The 22,769-nt window shown below is 46.7% G+C and overlaps 1 protein-coding gene across 1 annotated transcript in view; it reads left to right on the forward strand.

Moving 5' to 3' along the window:
• Positions 1-4,299: 4,299 nt before the first annotated feature.
• The window catches only part of FSTL1 (follistatin like 1), a 57,311-nt gene continuing 38,841 nt past the window's right edge, over positions 4,300-22,769 (forward strand). The window contains exons 1-2 of the mRNA XM_079767415.1: positions 4,300-4,437; positions 4,565-4,621. Of these exons, the coding sequence (XP_079623541.1) occupies positions 4,435-4,437; positions 4,565-4,621 (60 nt within the window). The 5' untranslated portion in view covers positions 4,300-4,434. The remainder of the gene's footprint in view (positions 4,438-4,564; positions 4,622-22,769) is intronic.

The following is a 22,769-nucleotide window of genomic DNA, read 5'->3' on the forward strand; positions in this document are numbered from 1 at the left end:
AATTATCATCAGTATCTGCAAGATACTTCTATTGAATTATTTCTTAACTAGCACACATTAATTATGAGCTTATGTTCCAGGCACTGTTCTAAGTAACTTACTTATATTAACCCATTTAATCTGCACAATAATGCTATGGAATCAGTACTATTATTATCCCCATTTTGCAAACAAGGGAACTGAGACACCAAGAGCTTAAGTAACTTGCCCAAGGTTACACAATAAGTAGTAAAGCCAAGATTTACTCCCAAGGCACATTTGAACCGGCTTCTGGCTCCTAAGCTAACGTTCTTAATCACTAGAGTACACCAGAAACACTGCACTACTTACATACTAACGTTTGGCATTGTACAATTGTCTAATTTTTGCCACCATGATGAGTGTAAAGTAATATTTGCCACTTATTGTATAATCTTAGACAAATTACTAAAATCTCAGTTTCTTTAACTGTAAAATAGAAATGATAAAATAATACCGATTTCACAGGGTTTTTGTGTAGTTTAAATAGTGACTTTGAGCATCTTTACTTGTTGGCCATTTGGGGAACATTTTTCTATTGGGCTTTCTGTCTTCTTCTTACTGATTTGCAAGAGTCACATATATGTATATCATATTTATGAGTTCCTTATTAGTTTTAGATGTTGATTCTCTCCTTCTAATCTATCATTTTTATTTATTTTTTACTATGGCGCCCTTGTTTGAGCATGTATCTTCAATTGTAATGTGGTCAAATCCATCAATTGTGCCCCCCAGATGTAGAGAGAATAAAAATATAAAAACATTGTTTATACCCTAAGCCAGTGGTCGGCACTCATTAGTCAACAGAGCCAAATATCAACAGTACAACGATTGAAATTTCTTTTGAGAGCCAAATTTTTTTAAACTTAAACTTCTTCTAACGCCACTTCTTCAAAACAGACTCACCCAGGCTGTGGTATTTTGTGGAAGAGACACACTCAAGGGGCCAAAGAGATGCCTGTGGCTCGCGAGCCGCAGTTTGCCGACCACGGTCCTAAGCAACTTTAAAATCTAGCTGGAGAATCAAGAACAACAACTATGTGAACAGTATTAAAGTTTGTACCAGAACGGTATGCAATAAATGCCAAATTGTAAGGCTGTATAACCAACTGTTAACCTTGGAAAAGTATCCACATTTTTCGGAGGTTCAATTTCCTTATTTTGAAAATGGAAACAATAAAAAATACCTTTCAGTTTACTGTGATAATTAAATAAATAAGACAGTTTGATTGGCTCTGTAGTACTTGTCACATGGTACCCGCTGTAATTCATTTGCAATGCAGATCAATGAAATAGTAATGGCTTCCATGTATGGGGTCTACCGCCCACCAGATACTTTCTATAATATACCATACTTAAATTTCACAGCCCACTGCAAGGCATTATCTTTACTAATTGTCAGATGCAGAAACCCATTTTCAGAGAGTTTAAATAATTTTATGAACTTTCAAATTATTTAAAGTGATAGAATTAAAATCCAGATTTGTTTGGCTTCAAACCTCATGTGCTTTTTAAAAATATACATTTTTATTAATTTCAGAGAGGAAGAGAGAGAGATAGAAACATCAATGATGAGAGAGAATCATTGATCGGCTGCCTCCTGCACACCCCACACTGGGAATCGAGCCTGCAATCCCGGCATGTGCCCTGACCGAAATCCAACCGTGACCTCCTGGTTCATAGGTTGACGTTCAACCACTGAGCCACGCCAGGCCCTCATGTGCTTTTCACTATGTCAAGTTATTGTCAGAAAAGTTGCTAGAGAAGCAATAAAACTACTTGAGTCCTGAAAAAACAAACAAACATAAAAAGAGGCAGATTTTGAATAGACAGAAGGAGGAAGAGAGAAAAGATCATGCCAGATTCTGGGGGTGGGGGTGGGGGTGTTTACAGTGCATGTGTAAGGGATGAAAAGTACTGTAGATTATTAGAGGGCCGAAGCAAACCCTGTGCATCACAGCTGACCTCAGTCCTGGCATAGAGGTGAGGGACAGTTATTCCCACTTCTTCTCTTTTTAAATTTTTTATACAAAGTGTGGGCTTGCTCTAGCAGAGCGGGCCTTGTATCCTTTGTCTTGAGTCTTAAAAAAAAACCAAACATTTTATTGATTTTTTTACAGAGAGGAAGGGAGAGGGAGAGAGAGTTAGAAACATCGATGAGAGAGAAACATTGATCAGCTGCCTCCTGCACACCCCCTACTGGGGATGTGCCCGCAACAAGGTACATGCCCTTGACCAGTTTGGAGCCTGGGACCCTTCAGTCCACAGGCCGACGCTCTATCCACTGAGCTAAATCGATTAGGGCCCACTTCTTTTATTTTGATATCAAAGAAGCAGGAGTGAGTTATCTGACTGGTGAGTTGGAAAGCATATGTCATGCTGACCCCTGAGGTTTGGGGAGCGAGCCTGCCCTAGGAAGCTTGTATTCTCTGCCTTTCCAGAAACTGTAAAACTGCAATTTTACACAAAATGGCTCCTTCTGCACCTCCAACCCTCTCTCTATCAGCCCTGGGTGGCTCCAGCTCCGCAGTTTTACACATGCAGATTTTCCAACTTTGCGTGTGACAGCCAGGTACTAAGGGAGTCATTCAACATGTTTTATTTTATTCGATTCTGGGGTGAAGGATGAGCAGGTCCATTGTCCTTGCAAATCTAAAGCCATGGTCACCATTCCAGCTTTTACCAGTGACAAAGCTGACATTTTCCTCTCCAGCAGTCTGACTCTGGTGGCTATTTCAATGGCTTGTGAACACGCATGGGTGTTATTTGAAGCCCCTAAAACCACAACATTAGGCACTCAGCAAACCATGGTAGTAGAGTGAACATGACAGGTTTGGAGGACAATGAGAAGACTGGCCTGATGTGAGCATGGCGAGCAGGTTAAGTAGCTGAAATAAGGTTAGATGGTGGGCCCAGTAATAGAAGACTTAACAAGTAAGGTAGAAAGTTGGGATTTGATTGGGAAGAAGAATGCTGAAAGTTTCCCAGCAGGGCAAATGCATGAGAAAGTGTTTATTTTATTTTATTTTTATTTTTATTTTTTTTTTTCGAGAAAGTGTTTAAATCAGGTAGTAAGATTATGGCAATGAGTTGCGGTGGAGACTAGGGGAGGAGAGCCTGGAGCTGCAAGGCAGGCAACCAAGAGGTGGTTTCCAGAACGCCCAGAGTGAGAGCAGATGAAGGTCTGGCCTAGGGAAGTGGAAATTCGAAAGCTGGTGAAGAGATGCACAGGGGAGGTCAAAGGGGAAGCTGCCAGGATATGGTGACAACCCAGGTCTGGGAAGTGGAGAGCCTTTTCGTGGCTCTACTCTGAAAGAGGCAGCGGAGCAGGCCTCGGAGCCGGTGGGAAGTGGGGCTCAGCCTTGGGCATGTCAACTCGAAGGTGCCAAGTGGATTTGTTCTCTGAGGAACGAGGCCGCAGCTGGGAGTTTGGGGAGTCAATACAAAGAGGCAGCACCATTTGAAGGCCGCTGGAAGGAAGCTGGTGGGGATGGAAAGCAAGAATGTGGAGGGTCCCGGGGATGACAGGATCAGGAACACAGGGGCACATGTGACGGGTGGGCGGAAGAGAGGAGGGGGCACAGTTCCTGGGTTGGAGGGAAGGAGAGACGGGGTGAGGCTGGTAGCAAACGCTGGAGTTAGGGTCTTTCCAGCAGAGCAGGGCTGCCGCCACTGTCCCCCTAGGAAACCCACAGCTGAACCCAAAGCAACCTTCCCACTCGGACCCATCTTCCAGGGCCCTGCGCCCACTTCCTGGAGTCCTGGCTGCAGCGACCCCGGGCTGTGGGTGTCCCCGGGCACCTTCAGCTGTCTCTCTCTCTCACCCGTGGGGGGCGCCGGCGGCTCCCTGGGCTGCAGGGAGCCTTTTCCTTTAGGTTCCCATCCCACCCCGGCCGGGGCCCCCGAGCAGCACCGCCCACCTGGGCACCGCTGCACCCTGAGCCGGCAGCCCGCCGGAGCTGCAGCGAGCCAGGCCCCTCCCGGGGGTGGGGTTTCGCCCTCCCCTCCCCCCTCCCCCCCATTACACACACACACACACACACACACACACACACACACGCCCTCCGCTTTTATTGCAGTGTCCCTTGGGACACCCCCTCCCTGCCTCCGCCTCCAGGTCCTGGGGGGCCCGGGGGGCCGGGGGTGGGGTGAGGTTCGGGCGGCGCCAGGACGCACGCGGCTCCGGGGAGCCAGGGGCGGGGAGGGAGGGGTGAGCGGAGCCGGAGCCGCGGGGGCCGCCGCTGCAGAAGGGGAGGAGAATGGGGAGGAGCTGGGGGGCAGGCGGCGGGGAAGGAGGGGTCTTAAGGGGCGGCCAGCCCAGGTCGGATTTCCTTCTAGGCTGGCCCTCGGCAAAGCTCCCACCTAGAGCCCGCTGCAGCCGCCCTGCCCCGCGCCTCCGGACACCGGGACGGGACCATGGTGAGAGCCCGGCGCGGCGGGGCCGCCGAGGGTGGCGGGGCGGAGTGGGCGAGCCCACGGGACCCGAGGAAGTTTCCGGGGTCGGCGCGGGCCCGGTGCCTTCAGTCTCGCCCTGTCTCTCCCGCAGATGTGGACTCGCTGGCTCGCGCTCGCGCTGGTGGCGGTCTCCTGGGTCCGCGCCGAGGTAGGTGAGGGGCGAGGGGGTCCCCGCTCGGGCGCTGGGCCGCGGGGGTCTGCGCGCGGGGCGGGCGGGGCGCCCCGGGGATGCTCTCCCGGGTGGGACGGGGAGTTTCTGAACGTGGGGAGAGGGGCGCTCGGGTCAGGAATGCTGCTACGAAACTTAAACCTCAACATCGGGAGGAGAAGTTCGGGCCAGCAGCGGGAGCCCCGCCGAGGCGAATATGGAGGGAGCGTGGGGAGGGGGAGAGAGGACGGGATGGGTGGTTTGGGACGGAGGCGGCGACCCGAGCAGCAGCCGAGTTCAAAAAGGCGCCTTGAGTTCTTCCCTTCACTTAAGAGGAATTTGAGAAGACGGGGATTTGTCCTTTCCAGTCTGTCTCCTGGGGGGTGGGGGGGGGGGGGGGGAGGGGGGAGATAACAGAAACTCCCACAAAATCCCAAGAGATTCTTCTTTTTGGGCGGAATACATTTTTTCTCTTTTATAAAGTAAGTTTATAATTCTCTGATTTTTTTTTCTTCCTTTGTGAAGTGTCCTCGGATTTTGTGTTATTGTCAGGTCAGGACCGTATAACGGCCTTTGAAAATCTCAAGTTTTCCCTTAAACTAGCATTGCGCAAGTGTGAGCCATCCATTGCTCAGCTCTTGGAGAGCTCGGTTTTTCCAAAGTATTTCAGCACTTTTTTGGTAATGTGTGTGTTGTTTTTTTTTCAACTCCAGTGACCTTCCTGAGACACTACAAACAGACCAACAAACCCTTCACTCACCAGCCCTTCCATTAACTCAAAGGTTTATGGACAGAAAATAAACAATTCTAAATTCCCTGGGCTCTAGTCTCCAGAAAAGTGAGGTCAGAAACCAAACATTTGATAATTATGGCAGGAAATGTGGAAGGAATTAAAAAGCATGAGGGAGAAGAAATGGAATGTACATTACAAAAGGAATAGCTCCCTGGTGGGTGGTTATTCTCCCTCTTCGAGTTTTTTTTTCTTCATATTACAGTTTAGCCCCACCCTTCACACCACCACTGGACTCTACCCAGAAAAAAATCATAAAAGCATGCAAGGTCTTTACCATTAAAACACACACACACACACACACACTATATTGAACTCTCATTTAAATCACTACGACAGTCTTGGTTGAGCTAAAAGCAGGCTATTTTAACAAAGAATTAAAAAATAGCTAATGTTTATTGGCTATCTACTCTGTGTTGTAATACAACTCCATTTTAATGATGAGGAAACTGAGTCCTAGAGGTTACACAATGTATCCGGTGCTCTAAGATGGTAGGGGTAGGATTTGTACCCAAACAGTCTAGCATCACACCCCATGCTCTTAACCACTACCCTATATAAGGACCTCATAACTGCCGTGTACTTGTACAGCGGACATTGGGCTGCGTGCATCCTTTCTGTTAAAACTTCTCCAACCCTGTAAGGGCCGTTTTGTTATCCCGTTTTACAGAGGGAGAAACAGATTTGGGGAGATCAGGTAACCCGCCCAAGGTCACACAGCTAGTTAGTTCTGAAGAAGGATCTGAACACAGCTCCTTCCACCTTTGGAATCCATCCTGAACTCCAAATCAGCTTCTGGTGCATTGCTTTCCAGGGTTTGAATCTGAGGGGAGATCCCTCTTCACTGGCTGACTTCGGCCTGGCCAAGGAACACCCTTGCTGGGCCCTCAACAGGCAGCCGCAGCCCTTTGATGGATGAGGTGGATCCCTGGTTGGTTTTACGGCAGGCTTAGGAATTGCCAGCTAGTGTGTGAAATCGCTCTGTGAACTGGAATGTTAGTATGAGGTGTGAGGAGACTGTGGGCTCTCTTTCCACAAGGCTGTGTGGCCCAGGGTCCAGGATCTATTCTAGGCAGCCTGTGTTACACCCCCTCCCCCCAGGGCATTGCTGGGAAAAGCTTAGTTGTCATAGGAAGTTCCCCCAGCAGCAATTTCCTGCTTCAGGTAGAAGAGCCCAGAGCACTCTCACAGAATTCCCAGAGAAAATCCATGGGGAATAAGGTAAAATCAAGAAGTGCTGAGATATGAAAACGGAGGAAGTTGATGTACAGAGGAGGCTGTGAACTCAGGGTATGTGAGGAATGAGGAGTAGGTTTGATCTAGGATTACCTTTTAACCAATCCAGTCTCTTTTTTATATATATATTTATTTTTATTGATTTTAGAGAGGAAGGGAGAGTGAGAGAGAGATAGAAACATCATTGATGAGAGAGAATCATTGATCGGCTGCCCCCTGCACGGCCCGTACCGGGAATCAAGCCCATAACCCAGGCATGTGCCCTTGATCGGAATCGAACCTAGGACCCTTCAGTCCCAAGGCCAATGCTCTATCCACATAGTCAAACTGGCTTAGGCCCAATCCAATCTCTTGGTGTCTGGCCTTAGTAACATTCAGCAATTTTTAAATCCATGTTTTATTAATATACCTTAATTATTAATACAAAGCTAAATTAACTCTAGCAATTTGGGTGTTATTTTAAGCATTTTATCATGCAGTTAACAGTGCTTGCAGTAGAAATTTTTTTCTTTGTTAGCTATAACAACATAAACAAAACCAAGTGATGATATTTGCAGTCTTCATTGACATGACTCCACTTTAGTAGACGTTAGGGTTCAAATTGTACAAATATTGTTGAACCTTTTAAAGCTGAAATTTAGAAAATAAGCTCAAGTTTTCTTGGTGCCTTTTGGTTGAATACAAGCACAAGGACTCAATTCAACATAATTTTTAAAAATGTGATTGCCATGCTCTGGCTCAGTTGGTTGGAGCGTTGTCCTGTACACCAAAAGGTTTCGGGTTCAATCCTTGGTTGGGGCATATATCTAGGTTGAGGGTTCATTCCCAGTTTGGGGTGCATATGGGAGGCACTGATCGATGTTTCTCACATCGATGCTTCTCTTTCTCTCAAAATCAATAAAAACATATCCTGGAGTGAGGATAAATAAATAAATAAATATGATTGCTTGACAAATTACATTGCTATTTGAAGAAGTCACGCCTTTGGAAAAGTAGAGGTGTCCCAAGCTTGGGGAAAGGTGGTTGTCATCATTCTTAATGCCAGGCTATATAAGTCCTGTTTGGTTAGATTCAAGAATCTATTAGCAAATCTCATTAAGGAAATTGATACTTGCTTGGCACCTCAGGGTTGCTTGTTTGATTGCTTCCTCTTTCTTGCATTATCTTTGTCTTCATTCGGTACCACCAATGTGTTCCTTCTGGCAGCCTCCATCAACATTCTGCCCCAGCCACCTGAGCTCCCACCCAGGCACTCTTGAGAGTCTGTGCTTGAAAGGGGTGTTGGGGTGGGGCACATCTCTGGATGAGCATATATTAGCATCACATATGGGGGCGGCAACAGCAGAGGGAGTGCTTCAACTAACAATTGCACAGCTACCCCTCTTCTAGATTCTGTTAGGAGGGGGCTGTGTGGGCCTGCTCACTCTCCCTTATCTTTCTCCCTCCCACTGAGAATGACTGCAGTTGACTGAGAGGCTGGGAAAGCACATTTGCCCATGAGTCTCAGTTTCATTGGCTGATGTGGGAACTCCTCCATATTCTTTAGGATTATTCTAATGGTGGATTCAGGCAGGCTTAGAGTCTAACACACGACCTCTGACTTTTTGGAGCTGTAGCAAAACTAGGATTTTAATATCCATCTTGTACATTAACCACTAAAATAATCTCTTGTTTGTTTATCCTTTGGCAAATAAACTACTTGCAGTGATTTCAAAGACCATTGTTGGAAACTGGGATGTTAAAACAGCAGGGACTCTGCTGAATAGCCAAAACAGACGGGCAAAGTGCCCTGCACGTTGAAGCCCTGGCCCTGGAAAATGTCTTTAGAAAGGCAACATGCTACAGTTCCCATAGAAGCCTCTGGATCGGGTGCTGGAAAGCTGGAGTTGGGTCCCAGGCTTAGAGGAATGAGTTGGGGAGGAGCTGTGAGGTGAAGATTGGGAGGCATGGGCTGCAGTGGATGTAATGTCTTGAAGAAGGAAATAAAGTCAGTGAGGCAGAAAGATGTGTGTTTCCAGGAGAATGGAGAAAGTGAAGGATGAGCTGTAAATACCAGGGGTTACACATGGAGAACTGGAAATGTCACCATGGCTTTTTCCCAGTCCTCTTCAAATAGTTGGACATTTGGACATAAAATTTCTAGCAGCCACAAAAAGTGTTAGCTTAACGACACCAGATATTACAGGAGTGAAAAAATACTTACTACACTTAGGTAGGTCCTGCAGGTCAAATGTATTCTTTTCTCTAAAGTGCTATATTCTGACATCTGTGACTGATGCTGGGTCCTTTCTCTGGGGGTGAGTCATTAACAGCATGGGCCTTCCCTTCACTAGCCATCAATCAGTCGGTATTCCCTCTGCAGGTAGAGCAAACCCTACATACAGAGTCATGGATGAAGTAGAAGACTTGGTCTCTGCTCTCAGGTTGCTTACAACCTAATGGTGGGCCAGGTGCTTTAAAGTGGCAGATCCAACATATCTCTATATATAAAACCCTAATATGCAAATAGACCGAACGGTGGAACAATGGAACAACCGGTCACTATGACGTGCGCTGACCACCAGGGGGCGCTCACAGAACATGGCGGGTGTCGGCAGCAGGCGGCAGAGCGCGGAACATGGCAGGCATCAGCCGCGGCGGGATGGTGGAGCAGGTGAGCGGGGGCGCCGGACCAAGACGGGGCGCCGGTCGCTGTCATTGGGGTGAGCCTCTGGTGATTACTGAAAACTCTTTATTCCTGCGTGCTGCGGTTCCGCCGGGCACTCATACCTGCTGCCAGCACCAGCCCCGCTCACACCTGCTTCTGGCACCCAGAACCAGCCCCGATCACTTGGCGCCTTCAGCAGGTGCAAGCAGTGGCTGCCAGCCCCAATTGCCCCTCAGGGCGTTTCCACCTCCCCCTGCTCCTGAGGGGTGATCAGGGCTGGCAGCCACCTCTCACACCCACTGCTGGCACCAGCCCTGCTCGCACCTACTGCCGGGGTTGGAGCCGCTGCTCACAGCCACTTCTGGCACCTGGTGCTGGTCCCAATCGCTCAATGCCATCAGTAGGTGTGAGTGGCAGCTGCTGGCCCCAATCGCCCCTGAGGGCTTCTCCACCTCCCCCTGCTCCTGAGGGGTGATTGGGGCAGCAGCCACCACTTGCACCTGCTGACGGCACCAGCCTCGCTTGCACCCACTGCTGGCACCAGCCCCAATTGCTCCACGCCTTCAGTGGGTGCAAGTGGGGCCAGTGCCATCAGCATGTGGGAGTGGCTGAGGTGGGAAAGGGGCTGCTGGCAGACAGGGTCAGGGCGTGGGGGGGCCGTGGCGGGAGGGACCAGGCGGGAGCACGGAGGATGGGCTGAGAACCGCCCCTGTGCCCACTGCAGCCTCTCGGCCCACAGTTCCTTCAAGGTGCATGAATTTATGCACTGGGCCCCTAGTGTTATTATAACTAGATGGTGTACAAATATCTTTGCGAGTAGTATTATTTTTGCTTCTTTACATCAACATAAGGCTTCTCTTGCTTTTTAGAGTTCTTTTACATTAGTACAATGCACAAATTTGTAATGTATATCTTAATGAACTTATACATATGGATACACCCATGTAGCCAGCACCCAACCAAGACTGAGGGAGTCCAGGTGTGTAGAAACAGTTACAGTGAAAAAAGTGAGTAGATATGATCAAGGTTACATTTCATCACTCAAGGATCATTATGGTTTAATTAGTCCAATCTCTTGATGTCTGGCCCTAGTAACATTTGTTTAATTCATGTTATAAACCTTTAGTAATTAATGAAAAGGTAAATTAATCCTATTGATAATGAGACTTGTAATTTGGATGTTATTGTAAGCATTTTAATATGTACTTAACTGCTTGCACTACAAAGTTGTTTTTCTTGTTAGCTACAAGACATAATAGTAAATTTAGTGAATATAGTCTTCATTGACATGAATTCATTTTAGCAAACTTTGAATCGGCTTTGGGGGAGCTGACTTTACTGCTTTGCAGGGGGATATTTCAAAACTCAATATAATCTATACTGAGAAACTAAATCAAAGAAAGAATCTAAAACAATTAGATTTGACTACTCTGTCCTGGTCATTATTACTTTTAAAAGGATGCTATATATGATGCCTGTCACGGTGTTTATGATAGCTAAGAACTTAAAACCTATTACACATGCAATTTAAGAGTTAACAACAATATGTGCCACTAAAAGTTACATTTACAAAAATTTTTAAGGCTCTGGCATAATTATGATTTCATTAAAAAAGCAGTACACCCCTTACACCAATGCGTTATCCTCACAACTATGTAAAAATTTATGGAGAAGTGTTAGAAAATTCTTAAACTCCATCATGAAGATTCTTTTTTTTTTTTTAAACATATTTTTATTGATTTCAGAGAACAAGGGAGAGAAAGAGAGAGATAGAAACATCAATGATGAGAGAGAACCATTGATCAGCTACCCCTTGCACAACCCCTACTGGGGATATCAAGCCCGCAACCTGGGCATGTGCCCTTGACCAGAATTGAACCCGGGACCATTCAGTCCCCAGGCTGATGCACTATCCACTGAGCCAAACCAACTAGGTCATGAAGATTCATGTGACCCCTCTCCTTTTTCAGGAGGCATTTACCCTCCTAATATATGCTGTTTTATTTAAATAAAAGTCAATGTGTTATTTTTCTGACAAAAGCCTATATAATAAAGAGGTAATGTGCAAGTTGACCGTCACTCCAACACACAAGATGACCATCCCCATGTGGACACAAGATGACTGGCAGGGGAGGGCAGCTGTGGGCAATCAGGCCAGCAGGGGAGGGCAGTTGGGAGGGACCAGGCCTGCAGGGGAGGGCAATTAGGGGTGACCAGGCCAGCAGGGGAGGGCAGTTGGGGGCTACCAGGTCGGCAGGGGAGGGCAGTTGGAGGTGACTAGGCCTGCAGGGCCAGCAGGGGAGGGCAGTTGGCGGGTACCAGGCCTACAGGGAAGGGAAGTTGGGGCGACTGGGCCTGCAGGGGAGGGCAGTTGGGGGCAACTGGGCTGGCAGAGAAGGGCAGTTAGGTGTGACCAGACCAGCAGGGGAGGGCAGTTGGGGGGGGGGTGGGGGGACCAGGCCTGCAGGGGAGGGCAGTTGGGAGGACTGGGCCTGCAGGAGAGGGCAGTTAGGGTGACCAGGCCTGCAAGGGGAAGGCAGTTGGGGGCGACCGGGCCAGCAGAGAAGGGCAGTTGGGGGCAATCTGGCTGGCAGGGGAGATGTTAGGCATTGATCAGGCTGGCAGGGGAGTGGTTAGGGGGTTATCAGGCTGGCAGGCAGGCGAGCAGTTGGGAGCCAGCAGTTCTGGATTGTGAGAGGGATGTCTGACTACCGGTTTAGGCCCGATCCCTGTGGGGTCCCTGATTGGAGAGGGTGCAGGCTGGACTGAGGGACACCCTCTCCCCCCCAGTGCACAAATTTCATGCACTGGGCCTCTCGTAGGAAAATAAAATCCTATGTAATAAATGGCTAATATACAAATGCAAATTGCCCCCTCGACCGGGAGTTCGACCAGGGGGCAGGGTCAGCTGGCCAACCGCCTGCAGCCCCTTCCCACGGTTGGCCCTGCCCTCAATTGCCCCCCCCCAACCCCTATCGGGCCTGGCTGGCCACACTCCATTTATGCAGGAATTAATGCACCGGGCCTCTAGTATGTTCATAAAAGCTTAGAGAATATAGAAAAAAACTAGAGCAAAGAATAAAGTTACCCAGAATTCCACCACCTACAGATAAACCAGTTCATCCTTCCTTTCTGAGAAATTATCAAAATCAATCAGCAGATGTATGTGATGTGCCTACTAGACACTGTAGGCAATACAAATAAGTACCTCCTAATACTATGAGATAAACTAGAGGCCTGGTGCATGAAATTTGTGCATGGGGGGTGTCCCTCAGCCTAGTCTGCACCCTCTCCAATCTGGGACATCCCTCTAACCATCCAGGACTGCTGGCTCCCAACTGCTCGCCTACCTGCCTTCCTGATTGCCCCTAACCGCTTCTGCCTGCCAGCCTGATCACCCCCTAACCACTCCTCTGCCAGCCTGATTGATGCCTAACTGCCCTCCCCTGCAGGCCTGGTCACCCCTAACTGCCCTCCCCTGCTGGTCATCTTGTGGTGGCCATCTTGTGTCCACATGGGGGCAGTCATCTTTGACCACATGGGGGCAGCCATCTTATGTTGGAGTGACGGTCAATTTGCATATTATTCTTTTATTAGATAGGATTAGATAGGATAGAGGCCTGGTGCACGGGTGGGGGCCGGCTGGTTTGCCCTGAAGCGTGTCCCGGATCAGGGTGGGGGTTCCCCTGGGGTGTGGGGCGGCCTGGGCAAGGGGCCTGTGGTTGTTTGCAGGCTGGTCACACCCCCCGGCGACCCAAGCAGAGGCCCTGGTATCTGGGATTTATTTGTCTTCTATAATTGAAACTTTGTAGCCTTGAGCGGAGCCAAACCTCCTGCTCGCTCCGTGGCCGCAGACATTTTTGTTGGGATTTATTTATCTTCTATAATTGAAACTTTGTAGCCTTAAGTGGAGGCCAACGCAGGCCAGGGCAGGCGGAAAGCTTGGCTTCCTCCATTGCCAGGAAAACCCAAGCCTCCTTCTCTCTCCGTTGCCGCAGCCATCTTGGTTGGGTTAATTTGCATACTTGCTCCTGATGGCTGGTGGGCGTGGCTTGTGGGTGTAGTGGAGGTATGGTCAATTTGCATATTATTCTTTTATTAGATAGGATGGCCTACAGAGATAACACAAACATGACAAGCATGTCACTACTACCCTCTCCCTTTCCCCTGACAGACATTGTTAATCAATCATAGAACTCTGTCCATATGAGCCTAGAGGAGGTTTGAAATTCTTTCTCAGCACTAATCTAAGTAGCCATTAGCAAGTTTTATCTCACATCAGTTAGCCTGTATGTGAGAGAAAAGGTTTAATGGCCACCACAATGAGAAGGTATCTTCAGACCAAAAAATGAAGCAGGCAACACCATAGATTATGACCACATTTATTAAGGGATAATTTACTTATGGGAAGATTGGGTCGGAGTGGAAAAGATGATCTAGCAATCTGCAGATTATTCTCCACTTAATAAGACAAAGGGACACCAGGGGCCCTACCTCCTTGTGGTCTTGTGATAGATGATTGTTTATAATCCATACTACTGTCAGTTTTATATTTATCTTGAATGTCATGCCATTCTGGCTGTTACTAACAAAAATATTCATGACTACATTTTTAAGGAACACATAATCATCAACTAGAAAGCTTTAATATGCTTGTTAAAGATCGTGATGTTGTTCAAAGGTCACAGTATGAAACTTAAAACTGAAATGAAATTCGGGACAGAGATGGAGTTGGTTTTGTTCACATCTGCATCTGTACGCATATATTTGCCATCCCTGCTAGAAAAGTCAATCCAATTTGACAACCTTGCTATATCTTTAGCCAAAATGAAGGTGCTTAGAAGGCAGAGTTTGGGACTATGTGACCTGGGGTAATAGGTGTTTAGGACCAGAGTGGCAAATGGATGAAAACGTTAATAAAACAGCACTTTGTTCTTGGCCCAAGCTTCTAAGTTCTTTAAATGATTTTGATTCGAACACCTTAAAGGAAGGCAAACCCTCTAATGTTAGCCATCAACAAAAGTATGATAATGATAACTTCCTTGGCTGTTCTGATGGGGTAAAGCGTGGCTTTCGCTGAGGCTCTGAGAGCTGCTGCTGTCATAGATAACAGCTTCTGCATTAGCAGCCGCCTGGCAATAACCTGCTAATAGAAAGCTCTTTGGGTAGTTGGAGTACAAAATGGATTCTATAAATCAGCATTTTCTGCTGTGGTTGGAGGATGGCCATGTAATCTCTTCACAGACATTTTATGTGCTCATTTAGAAGCCATCACCTATGAGCTATTCCCAGGGTTAAGTTTGAATGTCAAACTTTAATGTCAAAATGTCCCCTAAATAATTCTGGATACTATTTGTGACCAACTAAACTGCTGTCAAAACAAGTCATGTGACACATGTCAAAAGCCATGACGTGTTGCAGGCCCAGATTTATATATGTGTGCGTCATGGGATATTGGCTTGAATTGATGTAGGGAAAATGCCTCCTTGTCTTGACTTCTTACTGTGTTCAAGATTTAAAACCCTGTGTCTGAAGCGAAGTTTGTCTTTTTCCCCACAGTCTTTCCTTCTATCCTCCAACCATAGTAAATGAGTGTAATTTATTAATGTCCCACGAAGGTGCCAGCCGTTAAATGCTAGTTACTCTGCACCAATGCTGCGATGAAGAGTAGTGTGGGACTGGAAGGCACACCACATAGGTCCCTGTTCTGAAGGAGCTGCTACCACCACACCTACTGTGCAGCTCGAATGGACCTGGCTGTCAAGGGGCCAACTCTATGGCGCCTTGAAGAAATTTCCATTCCCTTCCTCACCTCCTACTGCTGGTTGGGAAAACGAAATGCGGCAGTGGATGGACGCCTTCTCAGAATTTGAGAGGCTCCACTACCACTTGGCCAGTCTGTCCAGTAGGTGGCAGTTTTTTGTGTGGAACTTCATCTGAAATTGTGTCTGTCCCTGGAGTGCTGGTGCTCGTCTCTGATCGCCCATGTTCATGTCACTCAGCCTCCCACTGAGTTCCTTCCTTCATTTTCTTCTCTCAGTCTCATATCTGGGTGTTTCCAACTTTCATCTTTGACATGGACCCTGTTCCAGAACCTTCTCATTTTTAAGCAGGACATTTTAAAATAATGAAAGAGTCCTTGACTTAGGAAGCCTGCTCTACTTCTTTCTTGCTGATGTTATCTTTCTAAAGCCACCTGATGCCTCGATGCGGCCTCAGTTAAGAGCAAGGGGTAATGGAGCAGGTTACAATTCTGGTGTCATCTGGCTGTGAGACCTTGTGTGAGTTACTTAATCTCCCCGAGTTCACTTTCCTCATCTGTGAAATGGGAATAATGGCTATCTCTCTGCCTGTTTATCCAATTCTACTCATGGCGTTTACTCAACACTAAACATCTGCAAGAGATGAAGTGCCTCTCACCATTCCCTAACAGGCCTGACGATATTGTTGACTTTGTCATGATTTCAGCAAGAGAATTCTCAAGTTACACGTTAGCATTTACTTGGTATTGTCTGTATTTGTCTGACCTGTGTGCTGGCTCAGGTTGTTACTCTGTTTATGATTTATCCTTGAGGGAAAGTATGCCTAATGGTATGACACTCAGGCCTTGAAGCTAGATTACCCAAATTTAACGCACTGCCCTTAGAGCCCTGTGATCTTGGGGAAGTTAGTTAGCCTCTCTGGGCCTATTTCCTCATCTATAAAATGGGCTTACCACAGCGTATTTCACCCATAGGTTGCTTGTGAAAATTAAACAAGCTATTTATTACATGTAAAGCAATTAGGAAAGTGGTTTGGCACATAGAGTGCAGTGAGCGTTAGCTATTATTATCATTCTTGTAGCATCCCTATCTATTGGAAGAGCTCCAAAGCCATGGGGTGTGTGTGTGTGTGTGTGTGTGTGTGTGTGTGTGTGTGTGCGCACATGCCTGTGCTCATGGCTTGCCGAACTCCTCTTGCCTCTTTTACTCTCTCTAGAGATTAGTGATCACCTTCTTTTAAAAATGCAACTAGGGTATTTATTTCAGTGGATGCTTTAACGCCCAGAATTCATATCAGAACCCTTGCTTCTACTGAGCCAATCTTGCCTTCACATTTCTAGATAGTGTTTCCTCTGTGAAGCCAGAGCCCTATCATTCCTCCAGGGGAAGAATTAAGTCCTCATTGAGCACCTCCCGTGCACAGGCAGTGATCGGTGCAAGCCAGCATAGGTTCCTCCTAGAGACAGAGAACGAGGGAGAGACTTGGAAAGGGAAGCAGAGTGAGAAAAAGCACAGAAGAGAGATAATCAAACTGGTCGGGAATTTTTCCACATTTAGCTTTTCTCTCTCTTATGTCCCTCTTTAAATATGGAGGAAGCCACTAGATATCTTGGATTTTTTTGTGGAATGCTCATTTTCACATTTTCTTGCTGTAGTCCCCTTAGTATATCTATTACTGGGCCACAAATCCTAAATTTGGGGTTTGGAAAAATTTGATCAGGCAAGGGAATAGAACTTTTTCTCTTTCTTTTTTTTTATTTTTTATTTAAATATATCTTATTGAGTTTTTACAGAGAGGAAGGGAGAGGGAGAGAGAGTTAGAAACATCGATGAGAGAGAAACATCGATCAGCTGCCTCCTGCACACACCCTACCGGGGATGTGCCCGCAACCAAGGTACATGCCCTTGACTGGAATCGAACCTGGGACCCTTAAGTCCACAGGCCGACGCTCTATCCACTGAGCCAAACCGGTTTTGGCAGAACCTTCTGCTTTCATTGTTTGAAAAATAAATAACCTCCTCTCAAGACAGGGTAGGAAGTATTCCTGGAGCAGGCTGGATTTGTCCCTTTGGGAGCCACGGCAACGCCTCGGGTGTTTTGCACACAAACCTTGAGTCGCGGCACTGCTGTATCTGGCGGCCAGCCCTGACTGCAGCCTCATTCCCAGGCCCCAGAGCCGGGTCTCCATTGCTGCCTGTGTGGCTGTCTGCTCTCCTGTTCATGTTCCCCACTTCCTTCTCACGTCTCCTCTATCTCATCTTCCTCCACCATTACAGAGAGGTCACCCTGGGGTGTGTGGGCTGCAGTAGGAGCTGTCGGAACATCTCAGGCACCAGGCTCACATTGAATGCAGAGAGAAAGCAGCACGGAGTATTGATGCATTATTGTGCTTCACACTTCTGGAACAAAGTCAACTTTTTAAAGTAACTCAAGAAAGGAAAGTAAAAAGCATCACAAGCCTGTTCTCTGTCAGGCACCGAGTTAGTGCTGGTGACGAGGACGAAGACCCTGTTCCCAAGGTGCTTGCAGTCCTTGGGGCGGCCGTCAGGGTCAGGCTCAGGTCCATCCAGTGTGGTAAGTGCTAGGACCGGGCAGCAGCGAGTCCTCCAAGAGGGGGTGCCCCACAAGCCGAGTGCTGGTTAGCAGGACAACCTCCGGAGGAGAGGGAAAAGCCTTATCTAATTAAATCCTCACAACCTGATAATGACGTGATTATCATCTTAATTTTATCCATGAAGAAACTGTGACTCAGCGGATTCCGTTAGTGACTCAAAATCAGCTCCCCAGTACATGGTAAAGCCAGGGTACTTCGACTCTCACGGCAAATGCCCTGTTCTAGACCCTCTGTGTCTTAACTTCTGAAAGTGACTTTGAAAGCAAACCAAAATGTTTTTTTCTAGGTAACAGGGACTCAAACACACACACACACACACACACACACTGTACAGTCCTCTCCCATTATGTCAGCTAAGCGCCTCGATCGACCCTTCAGGCTGGTCATTCTGGCCACATAGACACGGGCATAGTCTAGTCCCGACTTGGTTCAGGCAGCTGCTTCTCTGACCCCCACGAAGCGTCGTTATGCCATCAGAGCCCTTGCAGCATAATGGTCAGGGGCTCAGGCGATGTTTTAAGGCAGTCCCTTTGTCCTTCGGATATATTCACAACTCCCCCCACATTGAAGAGGACCAGATTGCAGACCTGTCTGAGACTCCGCTGAGTTGCTGGGTGAGGTTGTTGAGACCGTCTGCCGCACCAGTGCAGCTGCCTCGGGGGGCAATGGAGGCCGACTCCATCCTGCAGTCTGCTTGCCAGGCTGTTCACCCTGGCACGGGGCTTGTGTGCCCAACTAGAAGAGACACTTTTTTTCTAATTGATGTGCAAAGCTCCCAAACTCAACATTTTCTCTCAGATAGATGATGCTTTTTGGACTATGCTGGGCCATTTCTCCATCTGTACATTTTATAAATTGACGTCATTTCATTCCAGGCCTCCATCAAAAGCAGTTTTGTATTTTTTGCCAATTTTCCTCATGGATTCATTAAGGTGATACATGTGTAAATTTTTTAAAAATCTGCTTTTGCCCAGCTGGCGTGGCTCGGTGGTTGAGCATCGACCTATGAACCAGGAGGTCGTGGTTCAATTCCCAGTCAGGGCACGTGCCAAGGTTGTGGGCTCAATCCCTAGTGGCAGGCGAGCAGGAAGCAGTCGATCAAGGATTCTCTCTCATCTGATTCTGATGTTTCTATCTGTCTCTCCCTCTCCCTTCCTCTCTGAAATAAATAAAAATATAATTTTTAAAAATCTGCTTTTTTTTTTTTTGCACCCATCAATGTGCTACTTTTAGCTGTTGCCCAACTCAGTCTAGTTTGGGAACTGTGATTCCCCAGGAATTAAGAAAAGTATTCCCAGCTTCCCTCTGATTGCTGGATTAGCCCAAATTCCCTCAGCCCACAGCGGAATTCCAGCCCCGAAGAAAAAATGTCTTAGGCAGTGAACTCCCAGCCCGGAGCCTGTCAGAGGTTGTGTCATGTGTTGCATTAGCTGAACAAAAAGCAAGCGGGCTTTCCGGCCTGTTCCCCCTCCTCCCCGCACCCCCCTGGAGAGGCTAGTGAACGTCTAGACAGTGTCTGCTTGGCACTGAGCCTTCTCGGCACAGTCTGCACAGCTCTGCAGCGCTGACTTGGGTTCCTCTCTTCACTCGTTTCCCCAGTTTTCTTAACCTTAAACTTGTCTCGGGGACTGGCCTGACCCCGCGTATAAGAAGCAGGTGAGTCAATTTATGAGACTGTCAGGATTCCATGGTCTTGAGAGGTTCAGAGTTGGGAAGATACCAGCAGTGCTGCCTGACGCTGGGCCTGAGTGTACAGAGAGCCCTGATGTGAGCTGGCCTCAGACAAGCCTCCATGGATTGGCCGGGCAGAGATGGGCTGGAGGGCACGACCCAGGGAGACCACGGCACCCAGGTGATGAGCCTCGTGCCTTCCATGGGAAGTGTGAACTTGGGCAAGTCACTGGACCCCTCATCTGCAAAACATGGGGGTTAGAGTAGGGGAGCTCTAAAACCCAGCTCTGCAGTCCTATCCATGCAAAAGCAGGCAGACAATTTAGGTTGGATTATCAAAATATCCTACTTAATGCAGTTAGGATATTTGATTAACTCTTGTCTGGGAGGGGCAGTTTGAAAGAGAAGCTGGTGCAGGAATGGAAAAAGAGAATGAGTAAAAGCAGGAGGCATTTTGTGCCCCTTACTGCCTCCCGCCTGCATTGAGTGTAATATAAACAGTACAGTTTGTGGCACCAAACAGTCCTCGTGCCCAGGAAGTTCAAATGCTGTTGGCTCTGTAGAAAGGAGTTGCTTGATTTTCCACCTCAGAAACCAGCTGTTCAACAACACTGGGCAAGACGTGAAGAATGCTGGGTCCCCTTGGGGTTGAGCAAGGAATTTTTTTTTTTAAAGAAGACAACCCAAAATTCCAAAGTTTGCAACTTCAGCTTTTATATGAATTTCTTTTGACCTTTTAAAATATTTACACTTTCTTTTAAAAATGTTGCCTGACCCCTAATTTTAATTTCTGGAGCCCTTATTGCTTTCCCACGATGTTACCTGCCCAGGATCCTGGGTTTTCTGAGCGGGTATTGATGAAGTTGCTCCTCTAGTCCCCATGCCCTTCTCTCTAAATCAGTCCAGGGCTTTTGTTACAGCTGAGAACACTGCTCTTCGGCCTTGACCTCGTGGGTTAAATTAAGTGACTTACTGGGGTGAAGGCAGTAAGGAAACAGAGATCAGAGCAGATGTTTTCATCCTGCTTAAATGCTTGCTACCTTAACTGCATTCGAGTTCCCGAATCCCACTAGATAATCCCAGTATGCTAAATTGTGCAGACTGTTGGTCCTGAGTAGGGGCCCGCCTAGTGTTGCTTGGTACAGTGTTAGAATTGAATTAAAATTGGCTGTGCTCCAAGGTAGATTACATGCACAGACACAAACATAAATTTCACTCCTTAATTGACTTAAATGTCACTGCTTGGAGAACATGACTATCTGCCTATAGCTCAAATGTATGCCCCCCCCCCCCTCACAAAAACAAGTTTCTATGGGAACTAATGGAGAGAAGTATATATATTATTAAATTTCCCTTAATTTGACTGCTTAGTTCAGTGTTTGACTGGTGTTATGCTGTCCTGATTCCTTTCTGAGCCTGGGCATATAGAAAATAATGATGAGGAGTGCTTATTTTTTTTGTGGGTGTGAGGTTTGCTTGCTAATGAACATTAACTTAATGTATGTTATTCATTCCTTCTTCCATTCATTCATTTCCTACCTCATTCCAAAAACCAGAGGTATACTTTTCCTCTCAAATCCCAGGGCTAGCATGTCCCACCAGCTTCTCTGTTAGCATCAGACCAACTAAACCAATTTGCAGTTATGGAGAAGGACCCAAGTTTGTGGCATAACATTTGCAACCAAAAAAAAAAGGATGAAGAACTCAAAAAACAGGTCAGAGAAATTTCTGGTGACTGTCTCCTGGCTCATCTAAACTTAAGTGTGAACTTGGTGTGTGTGAAATTTCTATTAAAGCAGCTAAAAGCTGTTGAACTGAGCAAACTCGCACATACTTGAGTTCCCTTCACTCTTACGGTCCCTATCAGGAGGGCCAGTCCAGCTCACAAAAACCTGCCTTTAGGATGGAGGCAGAATTCACAAATGCTTAGAACACTCAGCTTTTCGTCTCCACGGGCATCCCCATCCTTGGGTCTTCGCTATATGTTACTATTATGATACTACAATTAATGGGGCCCAGGCGTAGGAGTACATCAGAAGCAGAAAAGTCACTTGGCTTCTCCTTAGAGTTCTAACATCTTTCAGGAGTGTGTCCATTTCTGTTTTGTTCCCGTGCCCTTCCTCTTGTCTTCTATCCTTGGCATTTTTCTTTTCTTTCCTCTCTTATCCTGTGTGGCCTTGGCCTTGCCAACAGCCACACACAGAGAAGCAGACTTCCTGACTTAGCTACTTACTTTAGGGTTAATGCTCTCACTTTATGCATTAATTGCTGCCTGCGTCATGTTCAGCAGAAGAGTAATTTTCTTCGTGGCACCAAGGGCTGGCTCATGATCAAAGAAAACCCCAGCACAAGGACTCCCTCTTCAGGTGTGAGTTCTTTTAGGGTTTCTCAATTTCCTTTCTTGAGGGACAAGACTAGAAGGGAGAAAGAGATTGGGAAGTGTTTTGAGTCGAGGCCAGACATTCAAGTCTTTGCTAAATGTTGGGTATAATAAATTCAGTACTCACTGCAGACTTTTTTTCTTAATAAAATTTCCTAAGGTACTTGTGGGCCATGTTGTTTAAAGGGCAGTTACCAAGTTAACAGCTTTATCTCTGGGAGATACAATTGGAAAAGAATTCTTGTGTTTTTCCTTGTTTCCTATAGGAGAACATGTATAATACAACCTGGATGATAATAAGAAACTATAAAACTTATTTTTGTGGTTGTTTGTTACATGACCTATCTAGGCACTCTTTTTATTTTTTTTTAAAGACAAAAATAAAGAAACCATGAAGATGATATAAAATCCTATAAGAACAACCAATGCTTGAGGATTATTAACCCCATGGTGTCGGCCATTTTACAGCTTAGTTAAATGAATTTCCCCTCTAAATTCTCTTTACACATTTGATCAAATAGAAGGCTCTTCGTTTCCTGCTTAAGTTGCTTCAGTGAATTGCTGCATGGATTAGTGAGCAAGCTGGGTTCCTCCCCAGTGGCTATATTTCAGCTGGTGATTGGGTTATTTTTCTAGGAAATGCTATCATTATTTTGCCTAGTGTAAATAGCATTGTCATTTAGTGACCATAATCACTCATATTACAGTGTCCTGGAACATGAAGACCTCCTCATTCCCCAGGGATCTGTTGTTTAACTCCAGGAAAAAGTGTTCGCTTTGCCCAGGTTGATGAATGAGTGTGTGTGTGTGTGTGTGTGTGTGTGTGTGTGTGTGTCCAGATAGCTGAGGGTTATTGTGGGCTCTAGGTTACCAATCGGTAGGTTTAGATGTGACAACAGCCATATTCAGAAAGTCATGACTTTTTTTTTTTGAGGGAGAAACAAAAATTAGGGATTCTAAGTCCAGGGGAGTTCAAAGCCTGTGAACCACCCCAAAATGGTTCTTGTTGAGAAATGAATGGATTAAATAGGAAGGAGGAAAATAGTG

Source organism: Cnephaeus nilssonii (genome assembly GCF_951640355.1).
Source record: "Cnephaeus nilssonii genome assembly, chromosome: 3".
Lineage (NCBI taxonomy): Eukaryota > Metazoa > Chordata > Mammalia > Chiroptera > Vespertilionidae > Cnephaeus > Cnephaeus nilssonii.